Source organism: Falco naumanni, chromosome 6, assembly GCF_017639655.2.
Source record: "Falco naumanni isolate bFalNau1 chromosome 6, bFalNau1.pat, whole genome shotgun sequence".
Classification (NCBI taxonomy): domain Eukaryota; kingdom Metazoa; phylum Chordata; class Aves; order Falconiformes; family Falconidae; genus Falco; species Falco naumanni.
In genome coordinates, this window is record NC_054059.1 from 7,710,812 (window position 1) to 7,734,237 (window position 23,426).

A 23,426-nucleotide genomic window follows, 5' to 3' on the forward strand; every position below is an offset into this window, starting at 1 on the left:
AAGGATAGCTGCTCAGATAACCACGGGACCAAACAAATGTGGGCGTGTGTGGATACATTCTGCGTCAGAAGGAGAACTGCACATGGCTAAGGGATGATTTCAGCTATCAAGGTCTAGAAACAGGATTGTAAATTTGCTTTAGTCCCAATCAAATAGCTGGATAGAGTCCTCCTACTCCACACAATACCTTCAGGGTAATGGGAGACTTCTTATTTTCTTCCCCATTGGGAAAAAAAGGGGGAAGAATTGTCCAGCTTATGGGTTCCTTTCTTTTTCTCCTGGCTGTTAGTTATTAGCTGTCTTTAATGTGAGGAGGAGTAGAGGTTTCATAGAGGAGTGAGGAAAGAATATACTTCCAGATAAGAGGACTTTAGTAAAACTAGGGAAGAACCAATATTTTTTCATGGCCAAATTAAATAGAAATCTCACACACCAGCTTCTCTCCCTAATTTTGATTCCATAATAATTCAATAGGCTTGTGATTAGGTGAAAGAAATCCACTCTGTCTCTAATTGCTACCATAACTATTTAAAACCGCTAAATACAAAATGAACTAATTTACTTGCAATAGCCTGAAAAGATTTTTCCCCGGTTCTACTTCAGGAAACTACACCATATTCACTAGAAATGTTAGCTTCTTCAATTGTATTTTCTCCTTATGTTTTTAGAATAAGGCTTTCCAAAATGCTATTAACAAATATATCTTGCCAGTGTTTTTAATTTAGTTTTCCTGAACGCCTTTGGAGAAGCAGGCTGGAAGAACAAATGTGTCTCGACAGTGTCATCTAGCGACAAAATACATACGAGGCCCTTGAGAGAGCAGCAAGCAGCAGCTACCCGAGCTGAGCTGGACAGCTAGCCAGCCACTGATTGTACTTTTTTGGGAGGCCTCCCTGCAGGCGACTTGAAAACTTTTTCCATCCAGAATAGATGAGAGAGTACTTCCAGCAGTTTGCACAGGAGATGACAAGGCCATCCACGTTGCTCCGGGGGAAGCTGTCCACCCTTTTAGTTCAGTCACTATTTGCCCTTTGCACACCTAAAAATATTGCCCGTGTAATGAAACCATAAAGAGAGATTGGTATCTTCCAAGAAAGAGGTGCTGTTCAAGCCAGCCTGACAAAGTCAAACTACATGAGCACCAGGACTGAATTTGTGCTTTGTGGGGAACTGGTATAGTGAGTGGAGAAGGATATTGTCTCAGCAGAGCTAATAGGAACTATTCAACCACCAGGATGTTTTAAAAAAGACGGGGAAAAAAATCACAACTTTTGTTATGCTTTTTCTCTTTTCCATACGCTTCATTTTGCTTATGTTTGTGCTACTATGCTCTGGTGCATTCACTACATTGCAAAAATCCAGCCTATCATGAAGGTGTGGATCATCATCTTGATTCATCATGTCTCAGCATGAGATGTATCATCTCGTTCAGAAGAGGACAGAGAATACCTATAGACAGCACACATGGTTGTTCAGCAGCACTGAAGAGTTTAGAATGAATGTAAGTATAGGAGCTGACTTGATTCTTGAGGGCAAACATCTGTGAAAATGAGATACAATTATGAGTGCAGTGAGATATTATACAGTGGTATTCCTTGGGCCTCCTTTTTTGGAGGTCTTAGTCTCAGGCCCTAGAACCAGGTCACTGAATGTACTGTCTAGTTGGGAAAGAAAGCAGAATAGAGCTGAGTGCTTTTTGTACTACTGTTGCTCAATCCATGCTGTCTCACAGGCATTTATGATCTTCAGGCTTACAGTACTATTAAAACATGCCTTTGTACTCGCAGTCTGACAACCGGTGTTCACGCTGCAGCAACCAGTGGTGGTAGAGAGACAGAACTCCACTTCAGTCTTCATACCTGGAAGTAAACCAAATTACATAATTAATCAGAAACAATGACATCAAACTTGGGATTACTTTTTCAAAACTTATAAATCAGCAGAGTGTATGAAATCCATCAAATATTATGCATTCTCTTTGTGAAACCAAAACAAATCATACAAAGGATCATTTCCATCATGACTGCTGAACAACCATTACATCCAATTTTATTTTCAATAAACTTCGAATAGCAGATGAAGATGCAATTTTTTGTAACGGAAAAATACTGGTAAATCTTCAGTACCCTTAAAGGCTGTGACCATGGTTCTACGGTGATAGGTCACAGAAAAATAATATTTATGCCCATTAGAATGGCAGTTCATAAGAATATGCTGCTGCTTGGCTTTTGTTATTAGAATCCTTAGCAGAAACTAGACAGCTGTATTAAATTTTCTAGAAATAACGTTGAAAGCTATTAATCAAAAATCCCTAAAGCTTTTCTTTTTAAAAAATATTCTACACATTTCCTGATATATCCTGTCTGGAATACAATGCACATATACACGGTCTTTTTAAAGTGGACCTAAGTGATAATTGAGTAGGTGGGAATTATTTAAGAGAAAAAGTGAACCTTTTTAGTTTTTAAGGGTTCCCCCCCCCCGCTACAATTTGGCATATATTTAACAGTTGTAGAAATAGACTCTACTCATGCCATTTATAGTTTCAATTGCTTCTGCATTTGTAATTCCATCATAGACTAAACCAAAATTGAATCTCAAATGTTAAGTACTGAAATATTTACCATTTCTTACACAGCCTTTCATTCATAGGGTTCAACCCACTTTAGATCGCCCTGTTTCCCCCCTATTTTGCAGGGGAGTCAATGGTCAGAAACAGCTTCACACAAGGGACGATTCAAAGCAAGTAAGTTAAGTTCCTGTTTTCAGCAGACCTAGCAGAGGAGCTTATTCTGATTCTGCGTGGAGACAGACCATGCTGGGAGTGAGGAAGGAAGAATGTTCTCCCCACTGCTTGATGCAATATTCAGTGAGTCACTGGCACAGCTGAGACTAGCTCAAGAGAACTGCCTTGAGTCCTGCGCTTGACAAGCTCCACAGATGAAGAAAACTGCAGTGCTATAGTTTTTGTTGCAGAATTGTTCTGCTAAGCCTGCCAGCTGCTAACCAAAGGATACTGTGTCGTCATCCAATGTTAGAAGAGTTTTTCGACTGTAGATGGCACTGCAAGGTAAATGCAAAGGTGTGTCTACTTGCTGTGGAGATTTTATTCTCTTGATTTTTTTTTATCTCCCAAACACTCTGAAATCAGTGTTTGGAAGACTAAACAAACACAAGAGATTTTTAAGACCCAGAGAAGACCTAGAAAGAAGTAAGGTAAGGCCAGAGGAGACCTGTCTGGAGGTGATGCAAAGGGAATGCATGCTATCTTTACCAACCTACTGTTTAATGCAGGGCTATCCCATTTTGGGAACTGACACCTCCCACAACAGTGGTGGGTCACTGCAGAGACAGACAGGAGCGGTGACTCCAGCTGCTCCTGGCATCCCTGGGTCACACAGCTGGAGCAAGACAACCCAGCTCTCCAGGTGTCACTTCAGCTAGGCCATGAACTCCTGCAGAGAGCACACTGGTAGATTAGGAGAGACAGGCTGCATCATACTGAGCACAGCGCTGTGAAGTGCATCCTGAACCACAGCACTTTGCATGGCACGCAGCAGCATGCGGTCACCCTCTGCCATGCAGACTTGAGCGCAGCGGGACTGTACTGGCAGCAGCAACCCTGAAGCCAGTATATGTGGCACTCAGTGCCAGAGGGGGTGTCAGATGCCTTGTTCAGGGATAGCACCGACATAGCCCAAACAGCAGCATCCGGGCATGAAATGGCCAGAAAAAAATCAGCTGCACTGTAAACAGAATGTTTACCTAGTCTTTACAAAAAGTTTTAAAAGTAACAACCTCTTTTTTCTTATCATCAGAAGGAGGCAAGAAAGGCAGTTTCTCTCTGTTCCCAGAAGTTCAGAAGCTATAAACAGGTCGTCCTCCACATCTCCTAACCACTATGATCTTTCCTCTCCAGTCTGTTGGACTGCCACAGGACCAACAGTGTTATTTGCCATGGCTATGGAGTCCGAGTCCTTAGGAAGTCCAAGAGAATATCCTTGACTCTCATGTCTTTCCATCCATCCTCTCCCCTCCATAAGAGGCTGATGCTCTGTGGTAGTCTGCAGCCTTGCTCCTTCTGTTCAGGAAGATCAGGGTCAAAGGTGTGCAGGAAAGACAGACCACGAATTGAATTTTCTTGCTGCACTAATACAATAAAGTTCCCACAGAATAAGAAAACACTTTGTTTACAATCATACTCTTCAGCAAACAGACAACATCCACTTCACATGTACTGCAGTTTCTGATTGTATTGAAGATCATATTCCAGTCACTGAAAGTAACTGTCCCTTTACTAGTTCCCACAGATGACCGTCTTTTACTATGTAGGGTATGCAGTTACAATTTTTTTTTTAATGTACATTGTGCCCTTTACCATAGTTTTTTTGCAAAACTTTTTTTTTAAAATATGGCAATTCTGTACAAATGTGGGACAATGCGTTCTCATCATACACATCTCATATCACTGATGACAAACTATCCTTTTTGTGTATCTGGACTACTATAATAACATAAACTATACTTTGGGCATCTGAAATGCTCCCAAGGTCTAATTAGACAAGTTGGAAATATTATGAGTTAAAGAATGGATGTCAGAGTATTTGACATGACATGGCTACATGGAAGTGTTCCCAATCTTGTGAGATGAAGAACCTGCTTTGCTGAAGCCATGGTTTCTTGAATCAAAGCTCCTGGGAGCTCACAGCATCTTCATTTTGTACTTCATCTTCACACTCACTCTGAAGTTGATTGAGCAGACTTCAGGGCATCCCCATACTTCACCATCCTCCTCTCCATGTTGTCTGATCCTTGGACTTCTCCACACTTGCCTCAAATGGTCTTGGTATATGGAATTTAGTCACTCTGTCTCTTTGAGTAAGAGGATAGGCTTTCTTAAAGCAAGATGCACATATTTTTAATAAATTTGGAGATACTCTACTGGTATAAAAATGCTTCTTTTGAGTGTGTAGCTATCTGATAAATAAATAGTAGTCTGGGGTTTTTGCAAGCTTTCCCTGCTAAGAGGTGTTACACTGAATCTTCCTCTATTAGTTCTGTGATACAATTTTCCCAGTATTTTATAATCTTTTTTTCAAGTTCATGAAAGAGAGGGATCATGAGGAACTTATTTAGTATCAGCAGAAGGTAAGCCTGGAGCTGATTAATTTTTTCTTCAGCAGAGAGTATTACTGCTGCCAATAAGAATTACTACTCAAGGCTCCAGAGGACACTGGTAATAATTAGGCCAGCTAAAGCATAGAAATAGAAATGTGAAGGGGGAAATCTGTCACTTGACATTTAGTATAGCTGGAAAGAAAAAAAATTATTATTTTCACTTTTGATACATAGACTGAACTTTTTCATTACTGCCTGATAAAGGTAATTACCATCTATTTTCAACATCCAGAATCAATTTCAGAAATCTGTTATGAGATCATTACAGTGATAGCATAAAGTGCTAAGTACATTTTTTCCTTCCTGTCACTTACATATTCTCCTCTAATTCCTCCATTAGCCTAAGTATGGTGCAACAGACATGGCATGGAACTTTAACTCAGTATTTCTGCAGACTACTCTGGATGGATGGCTAGGATCCATAGGTCGCCAGAAAGCTGCCTAAGCTGCCTGATGGGGTAATGTCCTCCCCACAGCCCAGATTTATCTCCCCTAACCTTAAATGAGTATACACATTTGGAGCACAGTCAATCTATAACCCTTTAACAATCAATGAACTGAGATGCATATGAAGAGAAAAAATATAGTCTGTAGGCTAATTAAGCCTCTCAAAAATTGATGTTCCTCCTCAAATTGTGAAGGTGGCTAAGTATATGGGTTTTCCTTTTTAAGTGCTGTTCTTTTCATTTTTTTGAGGAATTTTTGACTTGAAGTCTAGAGCTGCTGTAAAAATTAACAATGGCGGTCAGACACCTTCTTTTCCTATAAGACAATTACATGTTTATTTGTGATAATTCAGATGTTTTCATCACCAACTGAGAAAAAAAAAAGAACAGTTCCTAACTCTCAGGCACATACTACTTGCTTCAAGAACTCACAAATCCGACTGTTGGATTATCTCATTAAAAAACTCTTCCCTGACTTGTTACTGGCTTTTCATCTCCACTGCCTGTAATGCCTTCTGAAAGGCTTAAAATGGTCTAATTTTCTGCAATAACATTGTCATTTTCCACTGGTAAAAAAAAAAACAAGAAAAAACCAGTAATTTAAACAGAGGCTCAAGTTAACCTGCTTGAGGTGGTTTTGTTTTACGTTACCTTATCACATCAACATATCTCTGCAAATCAAACTATATAATCCTGATTCTGTGAATGGTATTCATTAGTTCGCTGCTTTTGCAGAGGCAGCACAAAGTAGCAGGAATTTCTATTACTAACCTATGAGCTGGGGACAATCAGAAAAGCCTGAACAATAAACAAAAGGTAAAGTAGTTAATATCTCATTTTTTCCATTAAAATATTGAGTCCTGCAAAGGAGGTCAAACTTTTGCATAGAAACCCACTGCTAAAAGCTTTTGGTTATTCTGTCAAGGTTTTAGCTGACTTGAACTCCATCAAGTCCTATTCTTGACTCAGTATTATCTTCTAACATTTCTGTGTCCTCTGCTATAGTTTTCTATTCTTGACAGTAGTATTTTGTCTGAAAGACCTGAGGGGCAGTCCAGCTTCTTAGAAATTATTTTTCCTCACATAGAATCTATTCACGTTGCCTTGGGCCTTTTTCTACTTTAAGCCTCCTGATCCTTCCAGTGTGCTGTTTACCTCTTCAAAGAATGCCAGTCCCAGCTATTCACTTGAATTCGTATTTCATATTGCACAACAAAGCATTGTTCATGACTGACTTCGGTTGTATTTGGACCTCCTTATCTCCCCAGACGATCATTACTGTTCTTAGTCCAGCTGGCAGCATACTTGGAACAAGGCCACCTCTGAGATGCTTATGACTGAAGCAGAAAGAAGCTATCACTAGGAAAAGAATGCATAAATAAACTTCACATAGCATGCAGGGTTAGTTACAATGGTGAATGACTGCTGGCAAACCAAGCATTTGGAAACGGAGAAAATACTTGAGATTCACCTACATACAACTTCTACTCAGTCTTCCCCAAATAGAACTGCTGCTGAAGAACACATGTAATGTGTTTCAACAGCAAATGTTTTGTGGCTTAAAAAATAGCAAGGTTTTTTAAATGTCTTTTAATGCTTGCACTACATGGGATGAAACTGTGACTTTAAAGAAACACATAGAAACTCTGGCCATCAGCATTAATATTAACATATCATTAATGTATTTTCTGTATTTTGGAGAAAAATTATGTTTGACTTTTTTACTCTGTATTTTATGTTAGGTACTGTTTGTCTTGGTTCCTAGCTTCCCACCCTAAAGTGCTACACCCTAATCCTGTTCGAGATTAATCTCTAATCTGTACCACCCGTGACATCATTCAAGGTATAAATTAAAAACATAGCCCGAGTTGAGCCCTTATAAGAGTTCACTTGAAACACACATGAAGTGAACTGTAGGTAACTACAAGAGCAGTTTTTCAAATCCTTATGTACGTACCAAGTTTGCTTATGAGACTACTGAGCTGTTGCCAAAAGCCTCACAAAAATCAAGACGTATGTCATAAATTAGGCCACTTGCTCTGTCAGAGAAATTATACCGGTTTAAGTCAATCTGCCTCGACACAGCCTCCTCGATATTTTCTCTCGCTTCATTGTTTTCCAGAGACCTGCAGGCTATTTAAGTATCTGCTTTCGAGTCCAGGAGAGGTGTTCCCTTGCCAGAAACCCGCCCACTTTCCTCACAGCCGGCCACGCTGCTTCTCGCGTGAAGACTGACACAAAAAGGCACTGACGCACCTCAGCTTTCCGACCTTCACCTGCACTCCCCCCGTTATTTCCAGCTCCCTTCCTCGCTCCCTCCTCTACGCGCGCCGCCACCACCTCGCACCTGCGGCGGCCATTTTGGTTTAACCCTGGCACTCCGCGGGCCGCCCCCCCCCCGCAGGCTCCGCCCCCCAGGCCCGTCCCGCCCTCTCGAGCCCCTTTCGCTACCTGACCCGGCCTGTCAGTCGATCCGGGCTCCGCCGTGGGGGGCGGAGCCCAGGCCGCTGTGGCAGCCAATCGGCACGCGAGGTGCGGCGGCACCGCGACCAATCAGCTGCTTGCTTCTTCCGGGGTGCGGTGCCTGCTGTCTCTGCGCCCCGCTGTGAGGTGGTGACACGGGCTGTCCGCGTTGCCGCTTGAGGTGTCGCGGTAGCCGCAGCAGTCTGGCCCTTGCCCGGTGTCACTGAGGATGAGCCCCCGCGCTGCCCAGAGCGCGTCCCGCCCTGTCCGCCCGAGCCCATTCATCTAGCGACTGGTGAGGGGCGGGCCGCGACCTGCTGATGTGTCCGGAGGGGGAGCCGGGCCTGGGGGAGGGGCAGCGTCATGGCTGGCCCTGCCGGACGGGACGGGACGGCGGTGGAGGGGGGCCGTAGGAATGAGGAGAGCCCCAGGCAGGAGAGCCAGGGACGGTAAAGGACAGCCGGCCACGTAGGATGGGAGGGGACCGGCTTCGAGGCGGAAGAAAAGTGTCTGCGCCGCCTGTTTTGATAAGTCTCTTCTGTCGCTTGTCGCTTCCCGGCTACGTGGACTTGTGTAGTGGGAGTCAAAGCGGCCACCTCTGCCCCTAGCCTGTGGCTGGCTCTTTGAAACACTTAAGATCTTCCCACTCTTGACACTGGCAGCAGCCTCTGCCAGGTTTCCTTAGCTGGAGATTCCCGGGAAGCTTGTTGTGTCCCTGGCCTTCTTGATGATACTTGTCTGCGGCTTTTGGGAGCAGCTCGCTGTCTTGCTGGCTTTAAGCAGCAACGTAGGCACTAGAGAGCTGAAATCTCATAGTTTAGTTAAAAGGATTTTTCGTGTGGTCTTTTTAGGGGCCAACTACCTGATGTCTGAAATCTGGCTTTTTGCTGTCATGGTCATTGGAGTTGTCTCTTTGTGGAAACTGACAACATTTTGTGGTTTACCAAAAAAATAATAATTGCCCAACACCTGATGTGGGTACTTTTTAATAATACCGTACCAAATGTTCAGAGTTCATTCTGAAAAGTCAGCTTTTCCTAAGACTTGATGTTATTTATTGGATATAGTTTTAAGCGTGAAATACAAGCACACATTCGTGGTTCATTGCTCTTGACTTATCTTCAGGTTATCTATTTCAAGAAAAAATCTAGAGCAAGGTTCCAGTGTTTTGTGGAAATGCCTATAACTGCACACACTGTATTTGTCTATAACACTTCATGCTTTAACTTTTTGGACAGTGTTGAGTTATTAAATATAAGTAGTTTTGACTGTTTCAAGATAAGCCAAGCACAGTATTTCAGAGTTTACTGTTTATGTACTGTGATTCCTGACTAACAGATGTGCTGTGACATGTGCTAGACTTAGCTATCAATGGTACTTTGGTGGTTTTTTGACAGACGTGTCTGCCTTTAATTGCAAGTACTTGTTAGTCCTGTTAGGAGCAAATGTTACTGGATCACTGAATGTCTCATCCTGATAAGGATTACGCTGTTGTTGCTGTGAAGGCGGAAGTTGTGGAAAGTCTGGAGAGAATCTCTAATGGTCACCTGTGCCAGGGTGTACCTGCCAAGTGGTGGCACAGAGGCTCTGACCTCTTTGTTTACTTCAGTAAATGAAGTAGCTTGGATCTCCGGTGGCCCAGGGGATATAGCAGGTATGGTGGAACATGGTGGTTTTTGAAGCAAGTTGGTTTTCCTCCATAGCTTTAATTTTAGGCAGGTCACTTATTTAAAACTTCACCTGGCCCATTTTGAGAGCCTCATTAGCATTCAGTTTATCATTTGAAAGTCCTTCCTGACATATAATCTTAATCCCTTAAGAAATCTGAACAAATAACTACTTATCTCACTGTCAGGGCTAAAATGGACTACAGTTTTGATTTGTCTTCTTTATGTAAAAGCTGTCTTATTCAAAGGCTCTGGGTGGTCTGTAGAAACTGCAGCTGAAAAAGAAAATAGATTGAATGTGCGCTCAGCCTGTACTCATGGGTTTTCTTATAAACTTCCTGAATCGTAGTTGTTCTTTCCAAAGTTTCTTCTATTTATCTACTTCTCTTAAAACTTGATGTTTGAGCTAGAGGCAGCAGCCTACTTGATATCTTGTGTATTGAGAAGAGCAGAACCCTTGCTTTCTGTGCCTTGTATTGTAATGCCCTTGTAATATAGTTGAGAAGAAGGTGCTTTTTTAAAAAGACTGTATGTGAGAATTTCTGACTGCCAAACTACTCTTAAGGCGCTGCATAACTTAGATTTAACCTTTTTTCCTTGTATATTCTGTCACTTTCCCCACCCCTAAAATATATTGTGTATTCAGATAGTATTGTTCAAGGGGTTGAAAAGCTTAGATTTATGCCCAGACTTCAACAAATGAGTAGGGAGTTTCTGACCAGGTTAAATCCTCTGTGGATGTGTAATCTGAGTAGAAATTAGTAGTGTAGCTGTTCTTTGAAACCTTGGATAATGTGCTGCTTATAGCTGAAAGGTGTGTTTGCTGTTATTTATCTGGAAATTCATCTGTGTTTCCTTGAGGGTATGTTGCTTAATGCTAGTGCTATAGACACTTTTGTCAGATTCTAAACCACTACTTTAATGTGTATTAGTGAAAGTTGCCATTAGGTAAGACTACAGTCAGCCAAAAATCCTGGAAAGTCAGTACTGTGGTCGCAAATTCCCTTGGCCTTAAGTCTGTAAGCTTTAGATTGTGATTTTTTTATTTTTTTTTACATTAGCTTACTTATCAAGTAGTCTGCATGGCGAAGTTTGTTTTAGGTACAAGTATTTTCAGGATTTCCACGCTGTTATGGTTACAGGTCTTTTGTGGTGTTATGAATCAAGTGTGAATGGACTAACTTGGAGAATATTATTAAATGTCAGAATGCTTGTTTAAAAAGCAACCCCCCTTCCACTCCACCCTGGAAATCTGTAACAACTTGCAATACCCTTACAAGGATGGACTTAACCTTCCCGAAGCGTGTGATAGTGCCAGTTATATTTCTTTTCATTTATCAACTTAATTTCAGAGCAAATGAATTTTGCACCTTCTGAAAAGCCATATTGTTTACTTTTTTTTTTTTTAAGGAGGAATATTAAGATTGACAAGTAAAACTCTAGGCTTCTGTTATACGGAAAATAGAAACCATTATTTAGTTCCATTTTAGGGCAGCCAAATACTGGGTAGTTTTTCACCAAGTGTGTTGTAGATGCAACTGATATTTAGAAAAGTATCTTATTTTTCTTAACAATAATAATTAAAAAAAAAAGCCAACAGAAAAAACAGTGACTGGAATGAGGTTATGCCAATTTGAAGATCAAATAAGGTCTTGAGAAATATATTCTTAGTAGAGCAGCCTAAAGCTGGGCTTCACGTTCAAGTCGCTAATTTGACATTTAATGAAGTGTGTATGGAAGATGCAAAACCAGCAATCTGTCTTCAGATGGCACTGAATTCTAACTAGCTGAATCTCTTCTGTTTTCTCTTTCACTTGCATGTGAGACTGTTGTCTTTATTAAGACCAAAAAAACCACACCAGCAGCTATTAGCCACTGCCATGGTACTGGTATCCCCATCCAGGTTAGCAGATTTTGCTAGATCTAATACTGAGTATAGGCTTTCATCAGGAAGAATCTGAAAGACCACAGATACGAGTTCTGGTATCAAATGTGTGCCTCCCAGATTGGATACCATAGATAGTCATTGAAACTGCCAGCCATGTGATAAGGGTTGGTTGCTGTTTCTTTTTTGATAGCACCCTTGTACCTTTGCATCAAGAATGCAAAACCTGTATGGAAATACGTTCTAGAAAAAAAGAAAATTGGAAATATGTTGGTGGAGAACATGATCCTACAGATGTAGAAACAACCAGCCTACATTTTCCTTCATCCAGTAGCTTGCGATGCCTCTGTGCTAAATGTCTCTGTTCTAGACATCACAAAAATTTGTGCTGAATACGCTCTGCTTTCACAGCATTTATTTTCTGAAAGATAGTGACTAAGAAACAGTTATGTAGTAGGGGGGGCTAAAGCTGCTTTGGTATCATCATTTATTTCTTCTGGCTTAATTTTTGTGATATTTGTATTACCAGAACACAACCGATTACATATTTTTTATCTATTCTGGGAAGCCTCTCGGATAACAAAAATAGGTAAGCAGAACCCTTGGACTTGAAGAACGCTAACTCACCAGAAGTGCCTTATAAGCAGCTTTGATATGCAGAGAGATTTCTGGAACTTCAAAGTGGGAAACTTCTGCCAACTCTTTTTAATTTTTTGCAGTGATTGAACAGAATCTCAGGATTTCATGTCTTCCCTCTGCTGTTTCCAGGAAATGAAATCTACAATCATCATCCTTAATTATTTGGTTATTTGTTAGCTTGGTCGTACAGATACATAGAATCTTAGTTAATTTGATACTAAAGAGAGGTGTGATAGTTTTGATTTTTAGACATTTTGGCAAAAAAGTGCCAAATCATTGCCTATTTGTAGTGACTTCTTGAAAGAAACAGGTATTTCAGACAACCACAGTAGTTAGAGAGCTGCTGTTCTGGCTCTGTAAGGTCAGGTGACGCGTCTGATGCACTCCTTGGAGGGTGTCTGACAGCTGCGGTGCAGTGGTGCTTTGCCTTCTCTAAGGGGAAGAGCTGAGTGGGAGGGCTCTACCCACTCACTTCCAGGTGGTGAGATACCACAAACACTTTCTTGCTACTTAGGAATTGCTTCCAATTTGGTTGTAATCTTTTAGATTTTCCTGGGTGTGAACACTTCCAGGTGGTGAGACACCACAAACACTTTCTTGCTACTTAGGAATTGCTTCCAATTTGGTTGTAATCTTTCAGATTTTCCTGGGTGTGAACATGTTTAATAAGTAGCTCATACCTCTAAGGAAAAATGCAGCAGCCTGCTTGCTGCTGAAGTAAAACATCTTTGGGATAATCTTAATAATGCTCCAATTCCTCCATATTTTTTTTTTTTGTGATTTGTTTTCTATAATGAAAATGCTAATTAGGAACCAGTTTTTAAAAATAATTTGAATTTCACATGATGCCTATTGTATAATAAAAATGTTTAAAAGATATAATCTCATTTAGCTATTTATGTCTTTTAATAATTAGATCATTAGGAGGACACTAGTATTATAACATGAATATGATTAGCGCAGAGAAGCCTACAGAAATATCTGCAAATAAAAGCAGACACATAATCGAAAGGGCACTGTATTTTAGACATTTTAATCCAAAGTTTAGTAAATGCTGGTGCTGTTCCTATTCTGTGCTTACTTCAGGTGCTGTTCATTCAGCTGGGACCCCATATACTAGAAGTAAGCATTTGGACAGCACTAAGGTTTTCACACAGACTTGAGTGTCAGTTCACAATTTTAAAGTTTTAAGGTTTCACTTACGAACCTCCTTTGTATTTAAAAATAGTCAGATCTGATTATTAACCCTTCTCAGATGTTGCAATAACATGATAGTTTGTGTCATTGGTGTGACAGTCTTTACTGTGGAGGGGTGAAAATTTGATCTACAGCCTCGAAACTCAGGGTGCATGTATCAATGTACTAATACAGTATCTAGTGTTGTAATGTTTATAGTAAAGGAGGGCTGGGTTAGAATGTCTTCTAAAGAAATAATTCAGCAGAGTCAGTTTTCACATAGCTTCAGTAAATGTCACCATAATGGAGCCTTTGTGAGGTAAACAGGGTTGTGTTTCTATCTGGTAGCAGATACTTTTTAATGAGTGGTTTGTTCACAGTATTTTCGTGTTTGGTGAAGCTAGAGCTCAGGTGCTTTAAAGTTGTTTTTCTTTGGCCTCTCTGTTCCTGTAATGACACAACTATCTTTGGAACCAGGATTTAACTTTCATCTGAATCATTTTCTCATACAATTCAGTGTCTTAAATAGGTGTGTACCTGCACAAGGGAAGGAGTGGCATGGGGCATGGCAGGACTCCTTCCTTGGGTGGTGGTTCCATTTCATATCAGGTTACCTAACAGAGTAGCTTATTTTGTGAGTCCCCTGAGTAATTTTTCTTTATGTTCTTTTAAATTTTACTTTTCTTTATTTGTAGCACTAATAGCAATGTCTTAACAGTGAATAATATTTAAGATGTGCTTTACAAGGCATATGTAACATTTATACTTCTTCAACATCATAATTTTATTGCCTAGTGATATATTGATGAAATGTGACAAATTGGTTTGAGAATAATAGCACTTCTGATGTTTTTCCTGTAGTCTCTGAATTTTACTTTTTTTTAGTTGTTACTATTTAGAAAGGTGTTTGATGCACAGGCAATCTGAGTCTGCTGATAGCAGTCACCTGACACACTTTGATTCTGTGGAGCAGCAAGTCAGGCTGTGTTCTATGAAACTAGAATGTTTTTCAAGCTTGCAGCAGTGATTCACTTTTCTTTATAGTGTGAGGCTTTAGAGAAGGTGAAGGGAGAAGAGTCCACACAGGTATATGTAAAATTTCTTGAGTTACTGCAGAAGTTTGTATGTTGGTTGTAAAATGCCCTGTGGAGTGAACTGAAGCTTGCTGTGACAAATGTAAGCTAAACAGTTGTGGTCAATTTTGGTCTCTGAAATAGTTATGAATGTTACTCCTGGTCAGGGATGAGGGGCTAAATTGCACTGAATAAAAACTACTTCCCCACCCCTCCTTCAATTACCGGCTATTTGAAATTGTTTTGAAGGTACATACTGAACAAATTCTGATCTCTAGATTCCCATTCCAAGTATTTAAACTTTTCTGAATGAGGTGGGAAAATAATTGTTGAGGACTTTGTCATAACATGTTTAAATGAATACTCTTGGGTTATTTTTTTTTTCTTGGAAGTTTAGATTGCATTACTAATGCTTGTTGTAAACTGATTGCTTTCAGCTTGGTGGCAATCGTGAGGATAATTCTTGAAATAGGAGGACTGGTATTTCTGTTTTCTTTTCCAAACAAAATTGTATTTTCCTGACAAGTCTTTGCAGATAAGAGACATTAACAAAATATGGTTATACATTCAGTGCCTGAAAACCAGTGGAAGCTAACTAACAGGTGTTTTTGAAGGGGGTGTGGGCCAAGGAGTGGGGTGTGCACATCTATAATGACTGCTGAGCTGGAAAGATAGCAGGGTGAGGTTTTTTTTTGGTTTGTTGGTTTTTTGTTTGCTCTTTTTTTCTCTCCCAAGGATTTCTTAACATTTCAGTTTTCATGATGACAGTGCCCAGCTTCTTTTGGCATATTTTACTCATGGGTAGAACAACTTTAAACTACAGTTTGCATAGCAAGCAAAAACTTCAAAGAGTATAACATGATTGAATACTACTTCACTCAGTTTGCAATTTACACTTGAAAGATTGAAGCTTGTGTTTTGGGGACTGAATAGCAGTTCACATTAAATTAGGCAGTGTATCAGTGATGTATATAGTTCACTTTTTCTGTTTTAGATGGGTTTATGTGTGATTTTTAGACTGCTGTCTGTACTTCATGTACTGTAATCCTTTTAAGTATAGCTTCACGTTTTTAATAGGTTAGATGAGTGCTTCTGTCAGGCCTTTTTTACTTTTGAGAAAGTGGATGCCAGAGAAAGATGGATATGCTAAAGTAGGCACAGATAAGCAGAAATGCTGTATGCCCCAGACAATATATTTTTATGAAGAATTTGTATCTTTGCCTCCTTTTCCTTCTTCTTCCTCCCTAACCCCTTCCACCTTAGACCTTCATGTCTTCTTGCCTGTTTCAAGAGCTTTAGCTCTTAGCCCTACATGAGCACCAAAATCCTGAATTCATGTCTCTTGTACAAGTTGCTTGTCTTTACTCTGTTCCCATCTTTCCTCTCACCTTTGTCAGTGGCTCAGGGAGCGGTGGAGAGGAGCCTTTCTGTTGGTTCTGCTGAAGAGACTCAGTAGGCAGATGGGTAGACATTCAGGCCAGGGAGAAGAAAGAGGGGCATAATGCTTTTTTTGCAGTGGCTAAAGGAAACTGTGGTGGTCCCTCCGTCCTTCTGTGTGACCTGGCAAAGCTGCTGATAGCCTAGGTGTACTCAACAGCTATGGGGATTTTTTGGTGCGTGTTTCTGTTTTGGTGTGTCCCCCCCCTTTTAGTTCAGTTCTTGGTTTGTGATCACAAAGTAGTGATATAATTAGATGGTAAACTCTCAGGGTCCTAAGGACCCTAAGTCTGGGAAAACAAACTTTTTTTTTTTCCTTCAGATTACTCTTTTTGGATCCAGTTCACAATGTAGCCTCAAAGATTTATATCAGAGAAAGGGAGGAGGTGCCTTTGGAGGCTGGGGTGGCAAAGGGACTAATGCTTTTTTAAACTGACTGAATGCCTGAGTATAAGCTCAAATGGCATGGGACATGCAAGTTAACCCTTGCCACATTGCTCTTGAACTTACAAGTGCTAGTTTGATATGCATTTAAATAGGTACAGTTGCTTAGGAAAATAATTTTTGTTTACTAATCTGTTCTGGTTTGTTCTCTTTCAGGTCTCCCTTGCAATTATGGAGTTTTAGAAGAATAAGGTAGTGTGGAGGGGGAATCCCCCTCTGCACACGTGAGTTAGTTCACTTTTGGAATTTTCTATGGACAAGAACATTTGTTATATAAGATGGTGAAATAAGACTTCTAAAAATATATATTTATAAGTATTTATTTGGATCAAGTGCCAAACGTAACAGTACAAAGATTTCTGATGGCAGCTCAATAAAACTGGATTTACATCTTCGGAATTACAATTTTTTTAAGGCACTGTGTTGTATACTAAATTGGAGTGCCTTGATACACTTAAGGGTTGTTCCCCTTAAGGAAAGGAGCAGCTTTAGAAGTGAAGATGAATTCTCTCATGCCAGATTGTACTTCAAAGTGTCGATCTCTACAGCATGCTTTGGATGTTATTTCTGTAGTAACCAGAGGAAGCGAAGGCCAGATCAAGGCCTTTCTCTCTTCTTACTGCTACAATGCTGCAACTATAAAGGATGCCTTTGGTAGAAATGTTATACATCTTGCTTCATCTTGTGGCAAAAAAGGCGTGCTAGACTGGTTGGCTGAGACCAAAGGAGTAGATCTATTGGCAAAAGATAAAGAGTCTGGATGGACAGCTTTGCACAGAAGTATATTTTATGGATACATTGATTGTGTTTTGTCATTACTGAAGGTGAGTGATTTGCAACTTTAATTTTCCTTGGTATCTACAAGTTTTAGCGTTTTATTGGTTATGTAAAAGCGGGGTTTAAACTTGACTGAAAGCCTCCTGAGGATTGTCTTAATATTGTGTTTAGATCACAGTACATTGATTTACTGAAACGTTGTCTCTCTGTTCATACAAGATAACTGCCTTTGCCCATACAGAAATCAGCACTGAGTAAGGATCCCTGAGTAACTGGACTTCCTTGAAGACTGGTTTGTGTGGATGATATCAGGGTCAGGATCTTAAAAGTGGAGAGTGATCAGACTAAATATACTCTAAAAACAGACTCTTCAATAAAGGAAAAAAAAACCCTGTACCAAGTAGCGTTTTTAGAGAACATAAAATAATGAAAGCTTGAGTAGAGTTATAATTAGAAGTGAATCTTGCATTTGAGAGATAGCACTTCAAGATACGGAGCATTTTACTAAGCAAATCCCTATTTCATTCATATTTTAACCAGGGCTTTTGCTCAATACCCCTTATTCCTTTCTTGCAATTGCTGTTTATTCCCTACCACTTCGGAAGTTGTGTTTAGTTTTGATTGTCTTTCCTTCTGTTCTTCCTGTCCCAAGTATAGCAAAGGGAAAGCTACATGTGGTTGAGATCTGTTCAGGGTCCCTTAACAGTGTAAGAAAATGAAGTATTTGTGGTTCAGGGTTACTTAAAAGCATACCTTTTAAGGCAGACAACTTTCCATTTTGAGTTCAGCCTTTTTAAATTGCAACGACTAGCTGTTTGTAAAGAGAAAACTCTGCTTTCAACAAGATTTTAAGCAAAATGGTTGTGGATCCAGTATTTTTTAGTTCTTGAAGGTCTGATAACTGTTAAATATGTATTTCATGTTCTGTACCCTTACACAGTGAGGAGGTTTCCATGAAAGTTGACAAAAGTCATTGCTAGCGTGAGAATTTATATAATTCTGTTCTTTACAAAACTGGAAATTTTGTATGCGATGTATGAAAAAGTAATCAGTCCTCTAGTGCATGTGTGTATATCTGTATCTTTGATACTTGCTTAGAAGAGACCTGTACAGGTTTCCCCAGATGTATTCTACTTTTCTATCAGCTGCATGAATGAGTGAGATTTTTCTGATAGCTAGCTCTGCTGATACGCTTCTAAGAAGTGGAATGAAACAGCTCATGGAGAGTGCTCTGCTTCCCAGTTCCTTAACTGAAGTCTCCCTGCAGTACTGCATTATAAAAAGGATATGCCCTTAAGGTATTACAGCAACAACAGGAAGGGATTACAGAATAAGTTTATGAAATAGCTGAGCTAGAAAGAAATCTTTGAAGGTTGGCTAGTCCAACCCACTTGCTCAAGCAAGGTTAGCTAGAGCAGGTTGCCCAGGACTATGTCCAGTTGGATTTTTGAATGGAGATTCAAACATCTCTGTTCCAATATTTTAATGCCAGTGCAGTAAAAATGGTGTTTAGGTTTAAACAAAATTTCTTATGTTTCAATTTGTGCCCTTGTTACTTTGTTTCTTTTGTTCCCTTGTGTCGATATCACTGCTATCTACACCTCACCTCCAATCAGGTACTTATACATACTGATAAGACACAGACCCTCCCCTCCCCCCTCCCCCCCCAACCTTCTCTAGGCGAAGCATTCCAGTGCTTTCAGCTTCTTGTATGTCAGATGCCTCAGTCATTAGTTTCGTGGTGTTCTGGTGGATGTGCTCCTGTATGTCTGTCTTGTACTGGGGAGTCCAGACCTGAACACAACACTCCAACCGTGGCTTGCCAGTGCTGAATAATACCTGTTGGCAACACTTACTTGCAGCCCTGGATGCTTTTACCATTCTTAGCTGTGAGGACACGCTGCTAGCTTGTGGTGGACTCGTTGTCCACCAGGAGCCCTGGATCCTTTTCTGCCAGGCTGCTTTCCAGTCACTTGGCCTCCAGCTGTATAGTGGGTTGCTCCTTCCCGGGCCAGGACTTGCATTTCCCTTTACTGAACTTCATAAAGTTCCTCTGAGCCAATTGCTCCAGCCTGTCAAGGTCCCTCTGAAGGGCAGCATAACTCTCTGGCTTGTCAGCCACTCCTCCTGGTCTTATATCATCATCACCCTTGCTGAGGGTGTACTCTGTCCTGTCATCCAGGCCATTAGTGAAGATGCCAAACAGTACTGGGCCCAGAATCAAGAGCTGGGGTACACAACTGGTGCGGATGGCAGACTTCTTTTGTGGGCTGGGGGCAGTCATGACTTACTCTCAAACTGTATCTAAGTACAAGTTTTGCCACTCAGCAGTTGGGGTTTGTTTTTTCAAATTCAGATCACGTGAATAGCACTGCAGCCTGTGTTCTGCTTGTAAATGACTTCTGTAGCTGCCAAAGAGAAGAATATCCAGCTACTTGTTAAATCATAAGAGTAGGTTGGTACTTGTTAAATCATAAGAATAGGTTGGTCTGTCTGTCATATAGTGAATTAATATGGGCACTGTTGCTAGTATGGTAGCCTTTATAATTTGGAGAATGTATGTTGTTCTGCAACTTGCAATAGTACATATTGCAAGTGTTTTTCCAAAGGAAGTTATGGGTTAAAATCCTTACTGCATATGTGGCTACTTGTCCTGTCATGTTTGAATGAATCCCACTCTGTTGATTTTTTTTATTTCATGTGTTTACTTCTTAAGTGTGGAATTCTGTAAGGTTTTCTTTTATATTAGCCATGAGCTGTGGTACATAGGTAGAGCAGTATTATCCACTGAGTTCTGCGTGGGGACACCTGCAGTTCTTCCCTTCTGGGATGTGGTTGATGAAACTTGATTTCCTTAAAACCAATGGTGGTGTAGCAGCAGTTTTTTGCATTGAGAATACAGTGTACACAGGGAATATTTACCCCGCTCTGAGTTCTAAAGGAATGACCTGTTCATGCTTTATGTTTCTGAAGCTTCCATGCTGCTGTTCTGTTGTTCATGTCCTCTTGCCTTTTCTCAGCAACTGTGAACCACTGTTCCTTGCTTGTATTCAAAGCCATTGCAGGGTATTTTTGATGTTTTCACTTCTCTAGCTTGTCAAAACTGACTTTATATACCAATATAAGAAAATGTGTTCTTCAAAGCTGGTAAATGCATTTTGGTAAATCATTGCCCTTCCTAGATGGCCATGCTTTATTTTCAAGTGTGTTTCCTTTGTGTTTCACTGATTACATCTTATTACTCAGTGAGTATTCATACAATAAAATTCCAGTTAATAGGTTAACATGATGTATACTTGGCTGAACAGAATTGCACTGTTTTTTTCAGGTTTGCTTACAGTTTACGTGAATCTGAAGATTATACTTCATCAATATTAAACTTCAATTAAAGATTCATGTAGCTTCTCAAACATTTAACTGGCTTACTTTAAACTGTGGAGTGAAAATTAACTTCTGCTCTTCTCTTTCCCTCCTCTCCTCTTTCAGCATGGCGTTAGTCTGTATGTCCAGGATAAAGAAGGCTTATCAGCCCTGGATCTAGTGATGAAAGATAGGCCAATCCATGTGGTGTTCAAGAAAACTGGTAAGAAATCAAATTGCTTAAATTGTTTTATAAGGAGGTGTGTTTCAGCAATGTATTAATGTACATTTGAGTGTAGACAAAATTCTCTGTTTCTAATTAGGACTGTGTAATGAGATACACCTGAAGATATGGGGTCACGAATATCCTGAGACAGCAGGTGCAGAATCTTGGCAGTAGGCACAGGATGCATGTGTGTAGCAAAAATGAAGGAATAACAAATGACAGGTTAAAAAAAAAAAAGCCAAGTGATATAATAGGTAACCCAAAGAGGTTGTGGAGATCTCATCCCTCTTTTATCTTAATTGAAGTTATTAGAGAGCCTTCAGTGTCTCTGAATTTGATAGTTTACATCAGTTTTGTGTCTTGTTAAAAGAAGGGGAATATGTTCTTGTGTCTTCAGAATATTTTTTAGACAAGGTAGCTTGATGCAAGCTAGTTACACTCACTCTAAATACTCATTTCCTATTTGGAGAGATTGTGTGTAAGAATAACTTGTAGCGTACAAGATTTTCTTTGACAGGGGAGTAGTTTTCCCAGTAGTGTTTCTTTATTTATGTACTGTTTTATACTTCTCTACAGCCCCTTCTTTCCTCTTTTCTCCATGTTTCCAAGTTCAGTCTTGTTGTACAGTGAATTTTTTTCTTTTTAGCTTGTTTCCAGTCAGTTTAAGTAACGTTGGTTATACAAGTCCTGAGCATGTTAGTGTTAAAAATTGTCACAGCACCTTGCTTCTTACAAGAATAAATATTTTTAAAGTTCAGGTTTAGTTAAAAACAACTTTCATATTCAAATTTTTAATAGAAACAGCAGGAGTTGCTTTTTCAAAGTCAGTATGCACAAGACCAGTATATTTACAAGCTGCAGAGAAAATTTTTTTCATTGCAGATCCCACAGAAGTCTACACCTGGGGAAACAATATAAATTTTACTTTGGGCCATGGTGGTCAACAGGGCAAACATCATCCTGAATTGGTGGACCTTTTTCCTCGGAACGGCGTGTATATCAAACAGGTATTCTTACATAGGCACCTTGCTGAGTGAACTTGAAATGGTGTGTGAGAGGGAACAAATATTGAAGATGTTACCAAGTTTTGAAAATTTGCGTGGAAAAAAAAAGTCGGGTCTGTGGGTTTTTTGTTGTGTTTGTATTTGGTATTTTGTCATGTGTCCCTCCCCTACCCCCTCCAATCTCTTTCTTTCTTCCTAGTTTTTTATCAGCAAGCAGCTTCTATTGATCTGGGAAGCAGCTTAGAGCACCTATGGAGTACTAGAGTAGGCCTGCTGTATTACATTCTTGCTGCTTTCCCCTCCCACCCCCAACCACCCTCAATGAAATTATGGTTCTCTATTTTGGTAGGGAGAGTTATTTTTTTTATTTCTATGATTTACTTTGGATATATGGCTCATATATCATTAAATAGATCCAGAAACATGATACTCCTTATCTGTTCCGATTTTCAGACTTTTTGTGCAACTCCAGTAGTGAAGTGGGACAATGAATCTGTTTGATACAAGTTGAATTAAAATTCTTCTTGTGTTGAAAACAGCATGTGCTGTTAAACACACTTTCTGTAGCAGTATTTTTGTCCTTAATAACTCCTTGAGACTTCAGTTTAAGAATGTATGGAAGTTAAAAGAACAGCTTGAACAAGCATTCAAGGCAGGCAGTCTGTGATGCGGTCTTAACATGTTTCCTTCAGCTCTTTTGAGGCAATATTGTTGTCCTTAAAACTCAGTCTTTTGAGCTTCTGTTAGCCTGTAGGGGCATGCTTGAAATGATTTTAATAAATACAAACAGTAGGTCTCTTCAGGTAGGTTTAGGCAGTACATAATAAATTTAAATCACATATTTTGTGTTTTATGACTTGATTTGGCGGTCCTGTGCATTAATAGTAGTATCTTACTTGTATTTTCACAAGCAGATCTTTCTTAAAGCTGAAATTCTTCACACAGTAGTTCTGGCAGGTATTCTTGGATTATTCAAGAAAATTAATTTGTCCTATATTGCTTCCTCCCCACCCCTTTTTATTTCAGGTGGTACTCTGCAAATTCCACTCTGTGTTCCTTTCCCACAAAGGTCAAGTTTATACATGTGGACATGGACAAGGAGGACGCTTGGGTCATGGTGATGAACAAACATGCCTGGTGTGCTATCTTATGCTATCTTATGTAATCTAGCGTGATGGTTTTTTTTATTTGAAACATCAGGTCTAAAAAGTGATTTAGAGTTTGTGTGAGTGTACTTTGAAAACGAGTTTGCTGTTGATTTTAAACAAATGCCCTTGCTCCCCATCAAATAACAGAAAAACCCAAAACCCTCTCCAGTACTACTAGGGAGGTGGCAGAGAATAGAAATGTGCTTTTAAATATATTTTAATTTAAGATAGCTAGGTACTGTGGTTAAACTTCTATGTTATGGAAGGGTTGTTTTAAAGGCTAGCTGATGCCATATAAGTAGAAGCAAATAGTTTTTGGCTGAGCTGGCTTCTTAAATAGGTTTGTGATGCTATCTGATGAGTGTCAAGACTGGCACAAAGGAAAAAGCAGTACTGTGGAGCTGTAGTGGCATGAAAAGTGATGGTAGGATTGCTCCTTCCTAGACTTGCACAGCTATTAACTGAAAACTCACCTATCATTTTTGTTTGAATAGTACATATTG

General features: G+C 39.9%; 1 protein-coding gene and 1 long non-coding RNA gene across 4 annotated transcripts in view; one reads left to right on the forward strand and one right to left on the reverse strand.

Annotated features, from left to right (window-relative positions):
* Positions 1-630: 630 nt before the first annotated feature.
* LOC121089720 lies at positions 631-6,973 on the reverse strand. Its single transcript, XR_005828329.1, has 2 exons — positions 6,780-6,973; positions 631-1,859 (listed from the first exon to the last, which is right to left on the reverse strand). It is a non-coding gene; the product is annotated as an uncharacterized LOC121089720 (long non-coding RNA).
* A 1,213-nt stretch (positions 6,974-8,186) lies between these two features.
* IBTK (inhibitor of Bruton tyrosine kinase) overlaps positions 8,187-23,426 on the forward strand; it is a 57,899-nt gene continuing 42,659 nt past the window's right edge. For 2 of the 3 annotated variants that reach the window (XM_040597928.1, XM_040597929.1), the window contains exons 1-5: positions 8,188-8,382; positions 16,565-17,232; positions 20,672-20,768; positions 21,654-21,778; positions 22,802-22,912. In XM_040597928.1, coding sequence (XP_040453862.1) covers positions 16,909-17,232; positions 20,672-20,768; positions 21,654-21,778; positions 22,802-22,912 — 657 coding nt within the window. In that variant the 5' untranslated portion in view covers positions 8,188-8,382; positions 16,565-16,908. Of the gene's footprint in view, positions 8,383-16,564; positions 17,233-20,671; positions 20,769-21,653; positions 21,779-22,801; positions 22,913-23,426 lie in introns of all 3 variants that reach the window. The other variant, XM_040597930.1, reaches the window with a different exon arrangement.